This window comes from Mya arenaria, chromosome 6 (genome assembly GCF_026914265.1).
Source record: "Mya arenaria isolate MELC-2E11 chromosome 6, ASM2691426v1".
In the NCBI taxonomy this organism is placed as follows: Eukaryota; Metazoa; Mollusca; class Bivalvia; order Myida; family Myidae; genus Mya; species Mya arenaria.
In genome coordinates this window covers 14,744,224-14,766,769 of record NC_069127.1, presented here as the reverse complement: position 1 = coordinate 14,766,769, position 22,546 = coordinate 14,744,224, and the positions used below count along the sequence as shown (strand labels likewise).

The following is a 22,546-nucleotide window of genomic DNA, read 5'->3' as shown; positions in this document are numbered from 1 at the left end:
GTAATAGCAAGCAGGAATACGTTATTCAACTAGTGACTATGTTTGAAACATCCAACTGCTATCTAACAACTAACGAAAACCAGAGGCCATCAAACAGCCAATATCTAAAAGATGTATAATGCACAGATATATACCAGTATGAATGACACGTGTTATGTACACAACAGTGTGCGCCGGTCGAAATTCTTTGTTTATAAATTATTAAAGATACGTTTCCAACTCCATAGTTATTTACATCATTTCAAAAATGAAAATTTCGAATCTCGTTTAATTTTAACAACAATTACATGTAAACAATTTGAGATATCACATTTTTCCCCGTATTTTTGGACATCACACGAAGACTTAAATATACACATGTCATAAGTCACAGACACTTAACATTACATTTATGTACCATTTTAAACACAGCGTTACTATAGTTTGTTCAATGAATTACAAGACGAAATAAGTTCATTCTTTAACATCAAACACAGGTGGTTCATAAAAGTTATAATAAGTCAACAAATAATCTTGAAAAAGCTACTTAATCTTACTTTGAATTCATCTTCACATCCAGGATAATACATCATATGCACAAAGTCCTGTACGTATTCTTGTACGATTTCAAAAACGAAGGCGTGCGTTTGTTCTACACTAGCTCCCTGGATTCCTTCCACCAGTTGATTCAGAATCTTCCCTATTGGACTTGCAGCAACGATCTTTGCACATGACGCTACTTTCCTTCTTTGCTCGCCCACTTCTCTGCTTTGTTGATCCTCATATTCTGTTAAATATATATATATAATTTGGTAATATGTTCCTTACACCTAAGTTACAGCTAATATTCTCAGTTGCTTAATAACAACCTTTTTCTATTATGTTTCAGCCAAAATTCTATATCACAATTAAAAATAACTGTGTAAGTGAATGCCATCGTTTGTCTGTTGTTGTTGTTTTTCCCAGTCAAACACGGGTCATAACTCGATAATTATCGAAGCCAGTGTTATGTGTATTGTCACTGGCAACATGTAGTAGGAAACCCAAAAAGGCAAAAAATGAAGAAAAAAAAGATGTTCGGACTGATATAATTTTTACACTATTCTTTTTTATAGAAATAGAGTTGCTGACCAATTGCTGACCATATAGAGAAAGAAGGAAAAAATAAGTTTTGAAATTAAAGATTTTTTAAGTTTGTTAGTGTCAATTTACATAGTTTTTTAAAAAAAAAGTACTGTTACAGCTGTGCCTGTGCAAGAACTGTAACTTTGGTTTGCCTTATTTATGTCTTTTCCCGAGTAAGCAAGAGACATATTGATTTAGTGCAGTGTGTCTGTCACAAAACTTTGTCCCCTGTAAAACTTATAGCTGTACTGAAACCTGGAAGAAGTGTTTAATATCAACTGTAGTTGTGCATAGACTAATGTTTTACCAAAGTAGGTCTCTTTTAATTCCTTCATAGCCTTGACTCGACATCAGCCATCACCAACTTCAAAATATTTACATGGTAGATCTGTTTGTGGGCCCGCTGTGATACTTTGTATCACAGTTTTTCTTGTTTTGTTTTAAGGTTGGTTATTTGGTCTCTTTTGGAGACTGTATGCGTAATAAGTGTTGTCAAACATTTTAAGTACTTTTTATTTGATTAATTAAATTTGACATGAACATAAATTGTCTGAATATTATTTATTAATAAGGAGTTGCGAATTTTGCCTGTTCAAGTTTATATTTCAAATGTTTGATCTATTGACCATCTTTTGGCATGGCCCGCGTTTTTGTTATAACGTCTTACGTTCGTGAAATTATGAAAAAAATGTTCACGAATTTAAAACGAAAGTTGGGAAAAATCAAATTGTTCCAATTTCTTGGAATTACAAACTGTAAAAACATAAACCGTGTATTATTTGATTTAACATAATCAAGCTTTTTAGAAATATTACTACAATCATTTAATTAATTAGTACATCAACAATGTGGTTCTCTTAGTTCATACGCGCGAATCTAAGACAAACACATTGGGTAATTAAAATTAAACAATGTAAGTCAACAAGTTGTATTGAAACAGGTATATTAATTATGTTTCGGTACTCAGAAAAGTTAACACTAGGGCTGCCAAGATATATTGGTATATCGCAGTACGAAGCAAAAAAAATCGTACCGCGGTACAACATTAGCGTACCGGTTTTTTTCCATTAAAATTCAATTTTCAAAACTTACCGGTTTTATAATTTGGATTATGAAAAAATTGACGCATGCAGATTCAATCATCGATTACTTCCTGTTCCAGTCATGTAGGCGCTTGCAATATCTCAAAAACCCGGGTCTCCGGATCGCCGTTCACCCTACCGATTAATTTGTCAATTTGCCAGTACAGTAAAAAAAATATTCAGTTTACAAAATAAAACTTAACATTTTCTGTTGGATATGGCGTTCCGCTTTTTTGCAAAAAAACTGCACAGTAGCCCGGGTTCTGGACTTTTATCAAGGGAGATCAGTGCGTTGGAGATTGGATTTTAAAGCATTGGCATATTTTAAATATAAATAATTAATTATACTTTGCGACATTTACTTTCTCTTTGGTGCATTCGGATGTACCATTCGGAACTCCTCGGCCATTTTTATCGATAACAACGTTGTTTTCGATAAAAATGGCCGAAGAGCTCCGAATGTCGGATTTACATATCTACTTTCACTTTGTCTCATCCGGTTTGATGCAGTTAATTTTTACATTGAGTATCATTGGACGAAATTTTGATTGGCTGTTCATTCACGCTAATGAAATTTCTTGGGTTAATTTTTGCGCGGTTTTTGTCATTTGATCATAGTTGTCGTGACAGTCAGTTGACTTTAGAATACTTTTTTTGCTTGAAAACATAGGCAATTGTTGATAATGTCGTTGTCTGCAGCATTTGTAACACACAAGTAAAAACTAGTGGTGGTGAAACTTGTTTGGTGGAAGGAGCATTGCTTCTACTATCCATTACTTGCCAATCTAGTTAAAGCTCGGCTTTGCATCCCAGCGACGTCAGTACCATCCGAACGCGTGTTCAGCACAGCGGGAGATATAGTTACCGCCCAGAGATCTTGCCTAGCTTCAGATCTTGTAGACATGTTACTCTTTTGTAAGAAAAACTGTCAGAAATGTGATTAAGTAACGAAGGACTTGAGACACTATAATTACTATGTGTGGTCTTAGTGTTAATTGTTTACATATTTCTAGTCCAAAGTTAAAGACTGAAATGGTATAGAAGTTTTGAACTCCGTGATGGTTTTATCGTTTTGTTTGGTTCATTTGTTTTTAGTTAGATATTTTCTAGTCAACATATGATATCATCATATCTATGAATTGTTTAAGCAGTTTGCTGTCTTAAATAAAACTTTTCCAATTCGAAACAATATTATTAATACACATAAATATCGCGGTACGTATCGCGATACGCTGCTCTTGTATCGATATATACCGCGATACGGTCTTGGCGTATCGTGGCAGCCCTTGTTAACACAATATATATATATATATATATATATTTTATTTTGTGAAATGTATACATGGGATATACTTTTTGATATTGAGCAAATTGTTAGTTAACACCTATTTAAACTTTATGTAGAATTATTAAGAACTGTGTTATATTTGAATGAATGTAAGTCTGTTATGTCGTTTCTTTTTACATTAAGTTTATTACAGTTACCCGGAAAACAAACCCGCTTAAGAATAGATGTTTGTATATGTTTTTCCATTGAAAGTAGTTCTACACATATGATTTTACATAATGACACTTATCTTGAAAACACTTTTTTTAGCTAGAAGAGTAATCTGTTCTGTATTTCAATGTTTTAACAAACTCTTTGAAAAACCACCCATATCGGAATTTTACTCGATATACAGAAATCAAAAGTATTCGTATGCCTTAGTTTGCTTACATAAAAAAATAAAAAAAATATGACGATACATAACTTATTCATTTATTAAATTACTCAATTATTATTTATCAACAGTATTACTTATCCTTTTATCATAAACTTGTTCCTCAATAAAAACGATGCTCGAATATAAATTTAGTCTTATGCTAGTGTTAAATAAAACTAATTTAATTATTGTGTTTAAATTTAGAAGAAATCACAAACATGCTAATTGTATAAATTACTAAATTGTTCCGTGTTATTTAAAAAAAAATATGTAAATGATCTTTAAATTATTGTCAGTTTGATTTATAATAAGACATATTAAAATGAGTATGTGTTTACTAACTTGCATTCAATGCAATAACATGAGGTTATAAACGTAAATGTGCTAAAATATTTTCTCATTGAGGACATAAGATTAGCTTTAATTGAAGCTCAAATTTGAATTTGAGAGGACAGACGGATCAAAAGTTGACAACAATATAACATAAATAATTCAAGGCATTAAATATTTGACAATAATGTACCATTATAATTTTTGCAAGACCAGATTCAGGCCCAACAATTGTTTTCACAAACAAAAGACATTGCTCTAACATATGGTGTGTGACCCATGAAGACTTTTCCAGAGTTGAGTCCCTTACTAATGTGCATCGTGTTTCAACTCAAGATCACAAATGGTTTTTGATATATAGCCTAAGCCAAGGTTCAAGTTTTGCACTATGACACCAACGACGTCGGCGACTATTATATTCCATTACTATTTATCTGAAAAAAGTCAAACTAATAAATGAAGATGGGGAAACAAATTAAAAAAGACATGCCCTAGGAACCTTTGCAAACGTAATAATGAATGTCATACTCACAAATTTAAACAAAATTTGAAATTTAAAATTCAAATATTGTGCTTTAGTTTTCTAAAAACAAACCTTCATCAGAGGGTAAAATGTGACGCAATATATCCGCAATCATCTTGATTATCATCCATGAGAAGGGCAGACAGGCGGAGAACATGTGACCTTCACAACCGGTCGTCACGACAAGCATCTCACTAAGGTCACTGCATCTTTTTGGAGATTGGAAATCTGAGTACTGTGTGAATAGAAAGTTTAATAATACAAAATAGATCAAATAAAAAACAAACATCCTGTTTCTCTACTCTTTGCTTGCCCTTGATACATTTCTTTATTATTTCTCAAACCATCAACCATTTTCTTTTGCAAGACTTGGGTTGTTCATTAAATCTTATCCACCAAAGAAAGGTTTTAGCCACGTATTCTCCAAATGTGTTTGCAAAAACAGTGATGTGTAATCTAAGAATAGTACACGAGGGTATAAGTTAAGAATAAAAATTAGTATGCGCGCAAAAAGGCAGCTGAAGATTGGGTTGCATCGAATTAAGCTTTTTAATGTTTTAAATCAAAATGGGCATTTTAAAGGCTCATTAAAAAACCCTTTTATGTTATCAAAATATAAATAGCCTTCTGAAATTTATCAAAACATGACAAGACATGATTTTGTTTTATAAACATAAAGATAAAACAGAAAAATAGAAAATGAAAAAAAAGCTGCATCTTTTTATCAAGCGCTTCTACTTTTTAATGCTTGAAACTGCCAACATTTATAACAAGAGACGAAGCTTTTCAAACAAACGACGAAGCCTTTCAAGTTAATACAAAGCTTATTTGTGTGTATAAGCTTCGTTTGATGATTACGGAACTTCTTACAAATTGAAGATAGCCATTAAGCATTGAAGATAAATCACAATTGGATTTTAAGTTTAACCTTCAGGTTCTATTATCAGCTTCTTACTAGACATTGGCAATCGATTAAATTATATTAATACAATTCCGGGTGATGTAACGTAGAAGGTTGAAATTAATTAAACTAGTTCCTTTGTAACTGATTGGAAAAATGTATCCTTTTTTTTCTTTTTGAATAAAAATTGACAGATATTATAATCAACATCTACGTTTTATGTGTTGACCTAATCTTAGGATTTGCACATCTGTTATGAGGACTTTAAAATCAGATTTTAAGAAAGAAAACATTTTTAAAATGTTGGCGGAGAATAAAACGCCCCCCCCCCCCGCCCCACCAAAATAAATATTGTTATTCCTGCACTTATCTTTGCAATGGTATTAGATATTTAATTATCATACGAAATTGACTTAATAATTTTGTTTAAATGGAATTAGTGATTTCTCATACCAAAATTTCACTAACCACTGTAATTTAACCATCTCCTTTAAGCCTTTACATGGGAAATTACTGTAAAATTAGATGTACATTCAATTACAAATTAAACGTGTCATTTCCTTACTTCTCATCCTTTTTTGGTGGTGAGCTGACTGCAGAGACTTTATATATATATTGGTATGGGTTCAACTCTGTTTTTTTATATCTAAAAATAACATCCCAATACCGGTTCACTTTGTAAAATACATATTTTTTTGCTACCAATATAATGATATATGTCATAATTTCCACCAGTTGGCCGAATCTTTATTTTTTAAGCTAAAAATAATGGGTTATGTTCAGCATGATTTCTTAGCAAGCTTTATTTCACACCATATTATTATTATTTAAAACAGACAAAATGGACCATATGAAATTTCCAAATGAATGGTGCCAATAATTTCTTAATGTTACACAATGTGCGCAAAGCTTCAATTTGACAAGTTAAATGTGAACATTATTATACTTACGTTTTTAACAATAAAATACTGCCAAATAATGCTCAAATCGTTTTTTGAAAACTACATGTAATTCTCTCTTGCCGGAGATTGCCGGATATAAATTTGTCAGTCCGGCAAACCGTCCGCAGCCACTTCTTTGTAAATACTACTAGTAATTTAAAGTGTGTTTAGCTATAGTGCGATGATGCACATACAATTTTCACTTGGACTGGATCAGTAACACAATAGTAGCTGCCCTTACATTAATGTAAACAATGTATTCGTCATCCATAGAAATAATTAAACTTTTGTTAAGTGTTCATAATACTATAGCGTTGGTGTACGCGCTAGATTCGTCAAAATCGGGTAAGTAAGAGTTTTTTGCCCTTTATAAATGAAAACCTAAAACACTTCTATTCCGAGCCATTACTACGTAACTCGTTGATGAAAATAATTAAAGTTATGTTAAATGTGCATATGAATGTGTAGTGATGCAGGCTCAAGAGACGGCTTGATAAGGTTGGTATCACAAGAGTAATTGCCTTTTTAGAAGGCTAAGCTTTATAAGCAAACACTAATCTGTGAAAAAGCTGTACTCTGTGAACCAACACCACCGAAAGCTGCCTGTTTTTCTACTACAAAACGAATATCTTCGGAAAGCTGTGCCTTATTTGGCCAATGCCGCCGAAAGCTGCGGCTGTTGTTCTTCAAAAAGCGCAGCCATTCGCAAAGCTGCACTTTTTGGCCAATACCGCAATATTTCTAATAAAATTGAATTTCAATGGTCAGCTGAACATACTTTTGAACAAAGTCATCGTTTTGTCAAAACTATCACTATCACGCAGAAAGAATATATGAATTGTTCAAGAGAAAAAACGTGGTTTATATACCCGCAGTTGAACTGCTCCTTCTGTATTAAGGACCGTCGTCCACAATGTCTGTTTCCACCCTACATCACTTTGTACGAGGTCAAGATTTCTGTTAGTATCCAGGTAAGCAATAATACCAGCCAAGATTGGGGACACCCAAGAAATAATTGTCTGATGACATGACCTCCTGAAACATTGATTAACAGATTTATAACAGCAATAAACAAGCTTTTTCCTCTAAACATCAGTTGATGTATACTGTGTGACCCACTAAATATCATCATTGACAGTTCATGTATTGGAGCGAGTTGTGCTGCAATGTTAGGGCTATGATTATGCTCCTATAAGTTTGAAAACCTATGCATAACTTCTGAATACACGGCACACTATGATAGTCAAGCTTGATTAAATATTAAGATAAATATAATTGTTACATGTATTAAGCTCGTTCATCTTTTAAAAAAAGTATGATGTCGTTTTAAAACTCGGGAGGTTAGAAGTGTTTCAAACACAGACAAGTCATTTATTCACATACTATTAAATAAATCTCACCATACCTAAATGTGCCAGCCTTGCTGATGTTCTCGGCTACTGCGGCGTCGCGTATCATCCACATCTTAGCAATGTTATCTCCCATTATCTCCTCTTTCTCTTTAAACAACTGGCCAATCATTCTTTGTAACCCTGTTAAAAAAGAATCTGCCCCTACAATAAAACAATAATATTATACTTAAATTTCGTGTATATTTCTGATTACCTGTGCATGTAAATATATAGGAAGAAAGAATATAAAACAGCACCAATTTTTAGTAGTATTAATGGAAACAAGAAACGCCGCAATGCGACGAAACAAAGTTTTCAATGATTGCCAGAAGAACTTCAGCCTGTGTCTGAAAAACACAATTCCTTGACAAGTCTCCATAAACTCTTCGTTTAGACCAAGTTCGGTCAAGATATGTAGACCCTGACTAAAGTTATTAAATTTCAACTTTTTTTTCTATTTTTAGTAACAGTGACCTTGAGGGTCATATGGACCACAAACGCAATTCCATGAAAGGTATCTTTAAACTCTTCCTTTAAAACAAATTTGGTCAAGATATGTGGACCCTGACTAAAGTAATTTAGGTTTAACCGTTTTTCTATTTTTAGTAACAGTGACATTGACCTTGACCCTGGGACCCCAAACGCAATCGCATGAAAGGTATCCGTAAACTCTTCGTATAGACCAAGTTTGGTCAAGATATGTCAACCCTAACTAAAGTTATTTAGTTTCAACCGTTTTTCTGTTTTTAGTAACAATGACCTTGACCTTGACCCTAGGGACCCCAAACGGAATCACGTTAAAGGTATCTATATAAATTCTTCCTATAGACCAAGTTTGGTCAAGGTATGTTAACCCTCACTAAAGTTATTCAGTTTCAACAGTTTTTCAAATTTTAGAAATAGTGACCTTGACCTTAAACCTAGGGACTCAAAACGCAATCCCATGAAAGGAATCCATAAACTCTTCCTATAGACCAAGTTTGGTCAAGATATGTCAACCCTTACTGAAATTATTCAGTTTCATAGGTGAGTTTGACGTCGCCCGGCCGCCCCAAAGCCCGCCCGCCCGAACAACGACGTTCGTCATTACAATAACCAGGTTCCACTTTGTGAAAACCTGGTTAATAACGTAAATGGTCCATTCTCCATAACATTTTTCAAAAATAAATCGCGTTGTGTTAGTGAGAAAATGTGAAAATATATATGGAATATATGCTACCATGTTCCAGGTTCTTGGCATGTCTCAAACACTTTAATACGATGTCAACTCTGTGTGTCTCTCTTTGTGTGTAGCCCTCCTTGTCTTTGACTATCGCCAGGGCCGACTGAACACACTGCATGATCAGCCCATTAACCTGCAGAAAAAGGAATAATTAAAATTGAGATTAGAGCACCTGAAGCCCATTGAAATATATGACTACTTCTCCATATATCAAGGGGCATAACTATTTTGGACAGAATTACTTTACAGATGTGCATTAATACGTGTATCAAGTTTGATATCAACTTCTTGAATTTAACGGTTATAGTTAACATAAAGATGTTGCAACATAAATGACAACAGCAATGAAAACAATGTTGTAAAAATACAAAAAAAAAAATACTAAATTATAAGTAGAGTAGTTACCTTTGAAAGATCTTGTCTTTGCTGTTCTTTGTCGACTGCCGGCACTTGAGTGTTTAACTGAGCGGCATTGTCCATTTCATCCACTGTCGCTTTTCTCCTGCCACCAGTCCTTCTTTCTTGGTCACACGGTTGAGTACCCCTTGTTCCGTTTTCAGTCCAGTTCATTTCTTCCACTTGTTTCCTTTGAAGCAAAGCACAAGTAATTACTTGTAAATTTATACAAGGTTTATAACGGGGGTCAAATTAGAACATATTGGCAAATATATTGTGAAACCTGCATATTTATGTGATTATTAATGGGTATATTACATGTACATGTTGTTATGCAAATCTTAACAAAACATGTAAAAATATATACTATACTGATGATAAAAACTTATAGTAAAGTGAATGATTGCAAATATATTTCATTTTCAAAACCAGCAGATGATATAATCTAATCGTTTAAAGATGTAATCATTATACAGAATAGTTACACTTTTGTATCTGAAATAGGTAAATAAGCTCCAAAATTGATCGTACTGCAACACACATACCCCTCTATTTCATCATGTGAACTATGTTTCTTGACCATGGTAAGGAAAATACTACTGATATTTTCCCCATGCAGGTCCTGGATAACTGGCATCTCGGTATTAACTGGGTATAAATCATCTATGTGGGCTGAATGCCAACGGTCGAACTGCAATGTGTTTTTAAACAAAATATTAAATATGTAAATCAATATTTCTTGATAAAAGGGATCAAATAATTAGATATGCTATATTCATAATCTTTTAATTTATACATTGTTAATAACCACATTATTTGAATACATTTTGTGTGACAAATGTTTACCGCACGGCTGAAAAAAGCTATGGTAAATGCAGCATCTACATTTTGAGTAGTGGTAGAAAGTCATTGCGAGCCCATCCTATCATGAAGTGTAGCAGAAAAATGCATGGAAACAGGAAGAGTGTCAGAAATAAATTTAAAATTTGGAAATTCAAATAAACTTATTGTTATTTTTTTATCCAACCTATTTGTTTCGATATATTATATCCAAAAACCAATAATAAAAGGTTTGAAAAATTAACTCAGCCCTCGTTGACATGTTCCCGTACCTGAATTCCTGTAAAGCATCCACCTGCCTTTCGGGGAACCTGTACAATGAAGATTACGTGTACTGGAGCTCGTAAATGTTCCCGTGCCTTTTCGTATTCATCAATAACAAAGTATCGGGCACAAGCAATCAGATTTTCATTAACATCACCGGAATCACATTGAATCAACATCAAACTCTCGTCTGTTTTGGCTGTCTGCAAGTGCTGCCTGAAATTTGCATGATTTATGCTCTTTTTTTGTTAATGAATTACCGATGAAAACAACACATTCTTTGTGAGCTTTATTGTCTTAAATGTTATAAACATTGATTGATACAATAAATATTGCAAATACAAAGGTATGTTTGCTTAACAAAATACATTACTACAATTGACATGTACTTACTGAACTCTGTTTGTAAACTGTTGCTCTGTGTCAATGGATGATAGTGTTTCCAGAAGGAATATTCTCCCAACATCTATACCAATTTCCGAGCTGATATCTTGCTTATGACTTGACGCCAGTAACTTGCTATGAGTTGTTACCTGTGTAACAAAATATCAAATATAAATAAGCATTGGTATTATCAACAACAAAAAACATCAAACAATTATAACAAGAGAAATACAAGCCCATATTTATTAAGTACGTTCGATTATTGAGCACAATTGTATGAAGTCTCAATGTATTACATAAAGTAGTTGCTGAGATGTTGACGTTTGTGTTAAAACATGCAAAACCTAACCCAGCATTTCTAAGTCAAATAATATGAATAATAACTTTCATTTTATGAAAGATTAAAGGTATCGTCCTCGCCACTCGTGTAAGGTAGGTTCATCCCAACCCGAGCGTAGGGTGTTTTGCGGAAACGAGGTTGTGTAAAGTCTTAATGCAATATATCACGTAGTTGCTGAGATATTTATCTATATGTGCGTATTTGCAAATAACAATGAAAAATACAGGGACAGGCTTAGTAATCTAACCTTTAAAAAATCCCTTTTTCGAGGCACAAGGCAAGGGCCTTAACGACGATAAACCACACACACACACACACACACGCACACGCACACACACACACACACACACACACACATATTAACACAACATTCACAAAAAACAAACACTAAAACAAATTTACTCCACATACACAAATACAACACCATAAACAAGCCATACACTCATTTAATTCGCTTTACCGTTAAATGATGGGATTACCCCCTTGAAGTTCACTGGAACTCGAGTCTACTGGGGACATACGTAAGTATAGCCATACCCTCACATGTGTCCCATCATTCATCAATACTTATTAAATTAAAATATATAAACCTTTTCAAGTCGAATATAAAAGGGAAATCATTTTCATAATACGCAAGCGTTATATAACTTGATAAATTAAGTACGTTGGATAAGGGAAAACACATGTGTAATGTTTCAATGGAAGACATGCTGTATTTACTGAGATATTGACTTAGTTGTGGTTACATGCATAAGCTTAATCAGACTTTTCTTAGTCTAATAATAAAGATCCATTCTATGCAAAACATAGTTATTTAACACGTAGGTTGATGGTTGAGAACAATTGTATACGATACCATATTCCCTTTTATGCAAAATGGAGTTATCTAAGTTTCGTAAATGCAATACCAATCAGCAAGGCTTACATAGCACAACATACTAAGTTCAACTTTTTATGTGACCTTTTATGTGACCTTGTCCTCACACTATGTTGGTCACTACTGCCAGGTTTTAGAAATCCGACAATGACTATAAAAGATATAGACCGGGCTCTAACAATTTTCGGTTAATCTCATATAACAAAACTGACTAAGTTCAGAATGTTGCTTTTGCTTTGAAATAAAAGGTAAGGAAAAAAAGGGTTGTGTGCAACAAATCCCTATGCGTTGATGGTCATTTCTGCCTAATAACTTTATAATGCGACCATGGATGAGAACGGTATTGACCAAACAAAAACGAGACGGACCGACAAACTAAGTGCAGAAGGTTGGTGTGACCTTGATCTTGAAGGTAGTGACACGGGTCTTTTACGTGACACATCCTCATTTTATGGTGGTCACTTCTGCCAAATAAGTCTATACTCCGATCCTGAACGAAAGATATATGGATCGCACATAAACGCCATGGACCGACGGAAACTACCTAGCTCAGATTGTTGCTGTGACCTTGACCTGAAGGACCGATAGACGGACTAACAGACGAAGCGAATGATTTCTATTTTACCCCCTTACACTTTGTGAAGCGGTGGTATACAAGTTGGTAAAAAGGAGATAATTCGGTAAATATTAAAGGTCTGGACAAGCGGATTCATTATTTACGCCTGCTGTAAAAGTTAAAGGGGAAGATATTCAGCAATGGCTAAATCAATGGATATGGTTCTTGCGCACTGCATCTGTGCACATTGCCTTCTTTTTATCATTTAAGCTTCATTAAAATCCCATCCATAGTTTCAAGTGACTCCCACAGGTGTACCAGATGGAAAAAAGGACGAATAGACAAAGTAGCGATTATATGCTCTTCCTTTGGTTAGCATAGCAATACAATTTATCCAAATAAACCTTCAACCGTTAAACATACCTGTGCAAAAATCTGTTTACATTTCTCTTTCCTCAACTTCAGGTACGAAATAAGGCTATCATGTGCTTGTCGTTGGTAATATAATTTCTGAAACCTCCGTCGTTGACGTTCATCTAATTTGTTACTCCGCTCAACACTCTCAGGCGTGGCACACCATAGTAACAACAATTTGCCGGCTTCTAAAAGCTGTAACAATCAAAATGGGAGTTAACATATAATAAAATAAGAATGTCATATAAATGATCGTCATATATATACCTGTAAGCGAGTAGTTATATGACACTTAAAGTAATTGGACAGCCGTGATGTTCGCCTCATAATGGAAGTTGTATATCAAATGCCTGGTTATTAGAATTATGTGCTTGAGACCTTCATGTTGGTACGAACACTTTACTAAAAGGTAAGTGTTATTTTAAATTACATTAAATTAAATATGGATCCCTGTTTAAAAAATGACATTTTATATCTGCCAGCATGAACTTCAAGGGCAGTGCGCATTAGCAGAAAACTATGGTAAAATGCAGATTGAATTTCAATATCGGGAAAGAAAATCTTACAGTTCACATGCTAATATAATGAGTAAGTTACTTCCCCTGCTATAAATATTTATCAGGCAAACATCTAACTTCACAAAATTGGCAAATTATTGCTTCAAAACTAGTTTTCTAGTTCAATTATTCGACTTTAAATTTTACCGAATTTAGAAAACACCGATAACAAGTACCCGGTTTTGTTGTTAATTTGAGGTAGCTTCCTAGACCTACGATTGTCGAGCTTAAATTATATATTTTTGAATAGAGCATTCGGAACCAAAGAAACCAATGCAAAGTTATTCAACTCCATTGTTTTTTTATCATTTTTTGGATAGAAGATGAGCTTAAGTTTATAATCAAGAAGATTATATTTAGTTATCTGCAAAATCGAGGATAATACCTAGAAAAATAATGGTCAAAAAGTATACGAGAACTACTCCCCTAATGGTGCATATGCTATATTTCTGACGAGATACAATTTACTTCTACAACTCTTTAAACTGTATTTTTTTATTTAACCATTTTATTGCCAACCTCCCCATCCTGTGCATTCTGATACTTCTGTGTAACATCCAGTATAATTGCTGAGCAGGTGTCCCTGTGGTAGCCAATGAAGATGTCTTCTACTTTCAGTTGTCTCTTGGTATTTCTGGAAAGAATACAAATTGCTTAACTTAATGTACATTGACAATTAAACTTAATACACGGAACATGTAAAAATGGAAAGCAAAAACAAGTTCCTGCAAAAAGCAAAAGTACCACAACGCAATCAGCAAAAAGGATATTACCGTCCTGTGAAACTATTGTCATACTTTTCACTTGCGAAGTCGATGGCCCACTTTTCCAGATCCGATACAAGCCGTTGCTGTTTGTCATTCAGAATGGTTTTCACAGTAAGAAAATGCTTTTCCACGCGGTTTATTAACGGAATCGGGAATTTGTTGTACACTGTTTGTTTTTCAGCAATCAAGATCAACCTGAAAAAGCTCACAAATGGAATTCAACTCATCTATCATCTATCATCTTTGTATCATTGAACAGCAGGAGTAAAGTGCCATAATATTGTCAAAAACCATCTATTCATGTATTTTGATATTTTATAACTGTATGCTTATGAAGAAACACCGGCTCAGCGACATAATATACCCAAATATTGATCCGCAATTAAGAATGTTACCTGAATTTTTTATGAACAGGACATTTTACTCTGTGAGTTCCAAGTCCAAGGTCGACGTATCTCTCACCGCCAAAGTAGACGTAGTTCTGGTTGAGGGCATCATACAAACTCTCATACAGGTTGTCTAGGTTGAGCAGAACGACGGTATTCCCCGTTTCCATGCATACCTTGATCTTGTTGATGTTTCGACACACCTTTAAGACATTTATCAATGAAAACAGACAAGAGTGGCATACTGTCACAAGATAGGTCCATCAAAATATGATTGTTTATTATTGATGAAGTTTTATTGTTTGTGTAATTGAAGCAATTAAAGTTTCATAACTCTAAAGTGACTAGGGCATATCCGAAGAGGCTTGTGATCGTGCCTTTCCAAGATATTCTGCCCATACACATATTGTTCAAGTTTTGTGATGATCAGACAAGGCCTGTCCGAGAAAGAGTGAAGACAACCTAAAGTTTGTAAAATTGAACCAATTCCAGGGCCAAAACTCTGATGGTGTCAGGGCGACATGATAGGTTATCAAACCTGGCCAAGATATTCTACCGAAACACATATTGTTTAGGTTTGGTGGTGATCAGACAACAGCTTCTCGAGTTACAGCACGGACAACATACAGTTTGTGTAATTTAGAAATTTCAAGGGCCATAACTCTATAGTGATAGTGACGAAATGGTTTGTTATCAAATTTTGCTGAGGTGGAAACATTAACCTTTTGTAAAAGTGACCTTGATCACATTCATATCTCATACATAATACAAGATACATATAAACGTGAGCTTGCCCCATGCCATATTCATCGCGCTGTGTCACTTCTAACGTATGGTTTCTAGCGTAAATCGTTTATTTATTTAAATAACAGTGACCACATACCCAAAACTTGAAATACATGATAATTAGACATATAAATGAAGAGGAATAAATTGCACTGAGAAATGATTAAATGAAACAGTATGAGAATCAATGGATTTACATATTATTCTATATATTAGATACAGAATAAGTATTATAGTATTGTTCTTATCTAAATAAACCCTTATCAACACCTGCCCATTTTTTTTCGATTCATAATTTTTATCGACGTCCTATGATAATCTATATTATGTCTGTGTCATTTTTCGTATTTTTAGTTATCTATTGATCATGAAAATATATTGTGTAATGAAAAACGTCTTTTGGGTCAATGTTTAACTAACATAACTTTTTAAATATATCTTATAATTGTCTTTAAGGAACGTACATATTGATGGTTTATTGATTCCAATTTACCCGGTTTTTGTTGAAGACCAGTTTAAACACTTTTAAATCATTGTGATCAGCAGGCCAATACCTGTGTATATCCCTGATCACTCCTGAAACTGCTCCCAAAGATTGTGATTGGTCGTATCTCGTTGTCTTTAGTTTGAAGGAGCTTCTGGATGACAGGGAGAGCTCCGAAATTTTCAGTCAGCAAAAGCATGTATCTTCCATCTCTGTAGTTAATTCACATTTCAAATGACTAAAGAAAACCTAGGAAGCAAAATTCACCCGGTGCGAGGCGTGAACCCACAACTGCCAGAACACTAGCAAGAAGTTATATATAACTAGCACCATGATCCTACCCATGTAAAACATAAAAAGTGTCAAATGCACACAAGCTCATTAATTCATTTAATGAATGAGTTATATTCATTATATTATGCATATTGTCTCAGGCAGTACGTGTCCCAAGTTTCATTTGAATATTTTAAACAGTTTTTGAGTGATGGCCAAGGTTTAAGTGTTTGGCCGACGACAACGACATAAATGCTATGAATACCTCGATTCTTTTTTTCTTTTGAGAGAAGTACAACAGGCTAGCTTAAAAAGCCAAATACCTTTTTGTTGTGTGCGTGTCAAAGAGACAGGCGTGAATAAGACCAGCAGGTGAACAGTCGGGGTCCCGTGTTCTGCGTCTCTATACAGATTATGTAAAGGTCAAATAATTGTTTACATTCAATATCTTACAGAACAGTTCTTACTACAAATTATTAAAATCTTATAAAAAATAACACAGAAAGTGGTCTCAGCTCACCTATCAGGAGAATAACACAATTTTTACCACTTAATGGCCCTGATTTAAACATGGATACTCTCAGAGGAAACATTACATGTTTCATGTTTAATGAGATTTTTTTCTGAAAAAATACCTTTGAACTGCATGAAATCACGCTTTCCAAATGCTTTGTGAAGATATTCTCTGGGTTCACTTGGTCGCATCCACCAAAGTTTCGTAGTATAGCATGCAGTATTTGATACCATGTTGGTGGCAAGTGTGATTTCTCCACAAAGTTATACAACATTTTAACCAAGCTGAAATTGTTTCGCAAATTGTAACATCATCTTGTAACAAATGTTTTATACTTTACACAATGTGTTGTGTTTATTGTTTAAACATACTTGCATTTTAACAGAGCAATTAGATTAGTATTTAGCATTGAAGTATTCACCTATAAAAGTCCCTTAAACCGAAGAACTCTCTATTTTCTTGGGTCGCCTGTGCAAACACCTCAAGGTAGGATTTTGACAAAGGCTCTATCAAATATTCAATCAAGTGTCCTAGGTCTTCAGAACCCCCGCAGATACCACTGGAGAATTAGATACAAAACACTGACATAAAAGGAGAATAATATGTTGTTTCTTCTAAAAAATAACAACACAGTCATGTAGCATGTCATGATATTCCATACACATAAGTAATGTATTATTAAAATCTAAAACTCTGATGCCGTACTAAGAAACAAAACTGGTTATAAACCCGCAATTAAAAACACAATATTGCACAAATGAATATTCAAGTACCGAGCACTGTTCTGGAGTTCCTCCAGGTTTGGGATCTCTCGCTGGACGATAATTCCACGGTTCATTTTCGCTGGATCCAATGCCCAGTTAGATATTCCAAGAAAGGCAACCTAATGATGATGATAAAAATATCCACATTTTGTCATTATAGTGCAACATTCTATAAATGGTGTTTATATGTTAACATATTTTACTAATATCACATTTTAACCCTTACTCCATGTATCACAATAAAGATTCAATGTATTTAAAATTTATACCAAATAAAGAGGGAAGAGTAGGTATATACAACAAACCTTCTTAAATGGTTCTTGTTTTTCGTCTCCAAGGCAGCCATTTTCCAAAAGTGAGTGGAGCGTCTTAAAAAAACCCATTCAGGATATATAGTTTATTTGATTGTGTTTTCATATTCTCTTTCTCAAAGTTGTAGTAAATTACATGACTTATTGCTTCATCTACATAAAAGGCCAGCAAGCAGATGGGTTTTCCGCGGTTGTCCGGGGGACAATAAGGTGCATGTAAACCTCTTATTGTTTCGGAGTAATTGAAAAAAAGCAAACATATCTCAACACCAATGCTGCGGCAATCTGTTCTGCTAGAATCAGTGTTTACCTTCAGCGGCATTATTGGGCTATCCTTAGCCAGCCCCACCTCATCTAACACGACTGTTGACACAAATGTTTGCAGATCCTTGTCTTTCTGGAACTGCGCGCAATGTCGGAATGTTTCCACAATGCCACCCGGGGTCGACAGAGGGCTACATTGGAACGATACCATCTGAACCTGCAATAGAAAGTCGAACGATCACACTATATTTGAGTTAGATTGTTCCGCACTTGAACAACTGAATACAATTCCTTGCAGTAATAAGTAAGTAGCAATGCTGGAAGTACTCTTTTTTTTAATCATTCTCTCTTTGAGTTGTAACGATGTACAACAGTATATATATATTAACTCAAAACATAAACCACCTGCTTCATTAATCTAAACAACTCTTGTTTAGAATGTTTCCCTTGCATTGCATCTGCGACTATTGTTTTTGCCAGCGACTTTGAACTTCCAGGTTTCCCGATAAGAAATAGCGGTATTCTGAGCTCGATACAGACAACCATCATGAAAACGTTCTCCTTCAGTGCAGTATTTCTCGCGATGTTTTCATCCAAAGAAACATTGTCCAGGAATACCTCCTGGCATCTGTAAAGTAAAACACTCAAAATAAAAAAATATCTGTCACAGACTGCCATATCCCTCTCCGAATTAAGTCCAGTAATTAAGTCCAGTATCTCCCTTGCATTGAGAAAAAAAACCCAAATCAGTTTAACAAGGACAAACGGCAATAACTCGAAAACATATCACAGCAAGAGTTATGTTTCACATGAACTGCACTTCTCCATAGTATTAAGGATATAAATAGGAAGTTGTAAAAACCTCAAATACTTTGAGAGAAATGCTCTTGACAAAAATAAGTATGAACATAACTTATGGCAAAATCTCAAGAAATATTGCAGCTAGAGTTAGGATTTCTGTGCATTGCACTTTTCCTCTATATGATATATCTGAGTATGTTCTTTGCAGTCATTTCTGTTTATTTTGTGCACTGCACTTATCCTTGATATGATCTTTCTATAAATAAAATTTCTACACACAAGTCGTCAATTTTTATCACCGGAGTTAATAAATACAGACAAACTACACGTATTTAATTAAATATGTTTTTCATCATTTTATTCTGTTTTATTGTATGAAAATGTATTCAATTTTGATATTACCTTTCAATTACTTCCAATATCTGAGCTTCCCCACCCTGTAGGCTGCACGGCTGGTGGAAATGCCCTGCAATAACCTGTCTATACTCATGTTTCGTGCTCAAGCAGGCATGGTAACACACACCAAGGGCAAGAATGAGAGCTCTCGTGATATCAGTAAGACCCTGAAATGTAAGGTACAAGCCTTCTTAACAATGGATGTTTATGCAAAGTATACCTATACATTACTAAATGAGATGTTAAAGATTAACTCCTAGTCGATATCCCGTTAGTGAAAGTGATCTAGTACTATAGGTGTCCGCCTCTCATCCCAGATGTCATGGGCTCGAAAAAAACTGGTTTCTGCCCAGGAAACGGGTTCGAGAGAGATTCATATCAGCTTTTAGCTGTCTAAGCAAACAACCTAAAATAAATAATTTTCAACCAACATCCCATTAATCAATTATTGGTTTGAAAGTTTAGGCAAATAAAACTTTAAATCTATATATACAATATCAAATTAAAATTTCTAATTAATATTTTCTTCTCATCTTCTGTTACCTCCTCCTTCTCGCTGTCATCCTGTCGTTGATCCTCACAGCCGACCACCTTCCCGTCAATTTTCGCAGAAAGCCAGCCTCCGTCCTTAATCTGGTAGAAGAACCACGCCATTACTGTCAATACCCTTTCTACGTCCCGCAAAGACACAAAACTGCACTCATCCTAGAATTGTACATTGAGAGATTGTACCTGGTACTTATTGTAAGGCAAAATAACAATACAGATAAAGTCATAGTGTGTGATTGACGATGTTACACAAGGAAAATTTGTTAAACGACACCTTACATAACAATCGATACAATAAAGTTTTACCCTTTGCGCCCTCATAAAGTCTTGTGACACTGTCAGAATGTCGGTTACAACTTCGATCAAGTTTGGAATGTTTGGAAGTCTGTCATCGTTTATCTGTAGTGCAAAATTGTATTTCAAATAAAAAGCTAATTCAATCTGTATGCCACTTATATTTAAACTAATAATTTGCCAGAAGGAAACTTATAAATGATTTATCAATGAAGGTACTACATACATATCTCCGGACCATCTGCCTGATGTACAGTTCCTCGACCTGAGTATTGAGTTGTCCAAAGTCCCAGACCAGGGGCAATAAACTTTGTGGAAGTGGTTGTACACGATACACCTGATATGTTCAAAGAATGCACTGAAAATAGTGTTTGAGCAACGGAAAGGACACATCTTGTTCTATTTTAAGACTTTCAGCAGAAAATCCTTTCCACTAATAGTTTTTACCCAAATATCAGACAAAACACCACAAGTTAATGTCAACACTTGTCTGTTTTTATCAGTTAACCAAGGGAAATAATTATGCACAAGTTATTACAGCCAGAGTGATAAACCTCGCTACACAGTTTGTGGATGTTCATGCACCCTAAGTATTACAATGTGAATATGCGTATTTGCGCAAGACAGTATCGATGCTTTACGAACACAACAGTGACACAAGCGCTTTGACAATACCTTAACCTTTAAAGATGACTTTGAATTTGAACTCGTGCTCTTCTAGGCAGCTTTATCTACTATCAATGTAATGGGATAATTGCAATATTAATTTTGAATACAATAATAACTACTTTCAATTCTTTGAGCGATCAACAGGCTGAATATCATATTTCCTCATAAAATTCCAAGATATAACTTACTAGTCGCTTCATAGGCACGCGGCCCAATCTGTCAATCGCCCCATCGGCATCAACATGATATCCAAGTTCCGCTTGCTCCAATCTTTTTATATATTCATCGGAATGTCTACAAACATAAAACACAATATATATGGTGGGAAATAACGTCAATGTTTTTTTTAGTTATTTTCTTAATAATTCGGATTCTACACTGTTTTATTTGCTTTTTAATTCAAATCACACTATTTTAACTTTATCTGAAAGTTAACATGAAGTACATTTATTATAACCAGCAGCAACTTTTATATTTCTTTTTAATAGTAAACAATTTCAATATCTTACTTTCTATAAGGATTGCAGGCAGCTACAATTTTTATTTTTTTACATAAATTCAGTGGCTTCCCTGCTATGGATTTGTCACACATGATTTCCTGGATAAGTCGAATAGCTTCCGTTGTGTTAGCCTCGTCGAAAAACAAGATTGTGTATATGTGGCGGTCATACGTTTTGTTCACCCTCGCAGTGTATTTTGCCTCGTTCACTCTCCGTTTGATATCTTCATTTGTGGTTCCTTCGTGTACCTAAATCGTAAACAGATTAAAAACAATCAGCAGAAGCAAGCAATGATTTAAATAAGAGCATATTAAATACTGCATAATATAACAGATAAAGTACAAAAGTCAAAACAGTTTTTCGTAAAACTGAATGTATTCTATTACACTGTACCTAAATATATATGACTTTTTTAGGAAAAATCGAATAAAGATGTGTAATGAATAATTGTTTGCTATCGGAAATGTTACAATAATTGAAGTTCAAAAAGCACAGTCTGAAATCGCCATTACAACAAATGAATATGACAGCAATACATACCTTCATAAGTATTAAGTTCTTCTCGTGGACACCGGGTGGTGACTGTAGGGCACACATAAACTTGACGAGCCGTGTTTTCCCGCAACCTGTCTCTCCCATGATTATCACAGGAATGTCACATCTGCAATGAAGAGAGTCATCGAAATATACCTTAAACATTGAAAATGACACAACTTGTATATATTGATCATTTCAGAGGTTAAACAAACGCAATGCAATGATAAAATGCATTCCGTACATATGCAAGGTAGTTTTTTATGTTGTTCAACAATAGTTTTTACTTGGCATAGCGATGTATTGATGGATATTAAATCCAGCGAAAAACAACTATTTGTAAAATGGAAGTAATATACAGTATTTGCATAATAAAATTACTAAGATGAACACATAACGATTATTCTTGCATACCGGACGTGTGTTTCC

General features: G+C 34.4%; 1 protein-coding gene across 6 annotated transcripts in view; it reads right to left on the bottom strand.

Moving 5' to 3' along the window:
• The window catches only part of LOC128237283 (E3 ubiquitin-protein ligase rnf213-alpha-like), a 108,161-nt gene that overhangs the window by 29,784 nt on the left and 55,831 nt on the right, over positions 1-22,546 (bottom strand). For 5 of the 6 annotated variants that reach the window (XM_052952653.1, XM_052952654.1, XM_052952658.1 and 2 more), the window contains 28 exons: positions 22,124-22,244; positions 21,593-21,831; positions 21,272-21,377; positions 20,641-20,751; positions 20,427-20,519; positions 20,115-20,276; positions 19,578-19,738; positions 18,780-19,002; positions 18,421-18,591; positions 18,105-18,167; positions 17,809-17,918; positions 17,457-17,594; positions 17,157-17,319; positions 16,845-16,924; positions 16,319-16,460; positions 14,988-15,181; positions 14,599-14,787; positions 14,345-14,459; positions 13,278-13,463; positions 11,091-11,230; positions 10,706-10,913; positions 10,139-10,284; positions 9,603-9,783; positions 9,195-9,330; positions 7,990-8,137; positions 7,454-7,619; positions 4,815-4,977; positions 537-766 (listed from right to left, as the gene is read on the bottom strand). In XM_052952653.1, coding sequence (XP_052808613.1) covers positions 537-766; positions 4,815-4,977; positions 7,454-7,619; positions 7,990-8,137; positions 9,195-9,330; positions 9,603-9,783; positions 10,139-10,284; positions 10,706-10,913; positions 11,091-11,230; positions 13,278-13,463; positions 14,345-14,459; positions 14,599-14,787; positions 14,988-15,181; positions 16,319-16,460; positions 16,845-16,924; positions 17,157-17,319; positions 17,457-17,594; positions 17,809-17,918; positions 18,105-18,167; positions 18,421-18,591; positions 18,780-19,002; positions 19,578-19,738; positions 20,115-20,276; positions 20,427-20,519; positions 20,641-20,751; positions 21,272-21,377; positions 21,593-21,831; positions 22,124-22,244 — 4,285 coding nt within the window. The remainder of the gene's footprint in view (positions 1-536; positions 767-4,814; positions 4,978-7,453; positions 7,620-7,989; positions 8,138-9,194; positions 9,331-9,602; positions 9,784-10,138; positions 10,285-10,705; positions 10,914-11,090; positions 11,231-13,277; positions 13,464-14,344; positions 14,460-14,598; positions 14,788-14,987; positions 15,182-16,318; positions 16,461-16,844; positions 16,925-17,156; positions 17,320-17,456; positions 17,595-17,808; positions 17,919-18,104; positions 18,168-18,420; positions 18,592-18,779; positions 19,003-19,577; positions 19,739-20,114; positions 20,277-20,426; positions 20,520-20,640; positions 20,752-21,271; positions 21,378-21,592; positions 21,832-22,123; positions 22,245-22,546) is intronic. The other variant, XM_052952655.1, reaches the window with a different exon arrangement.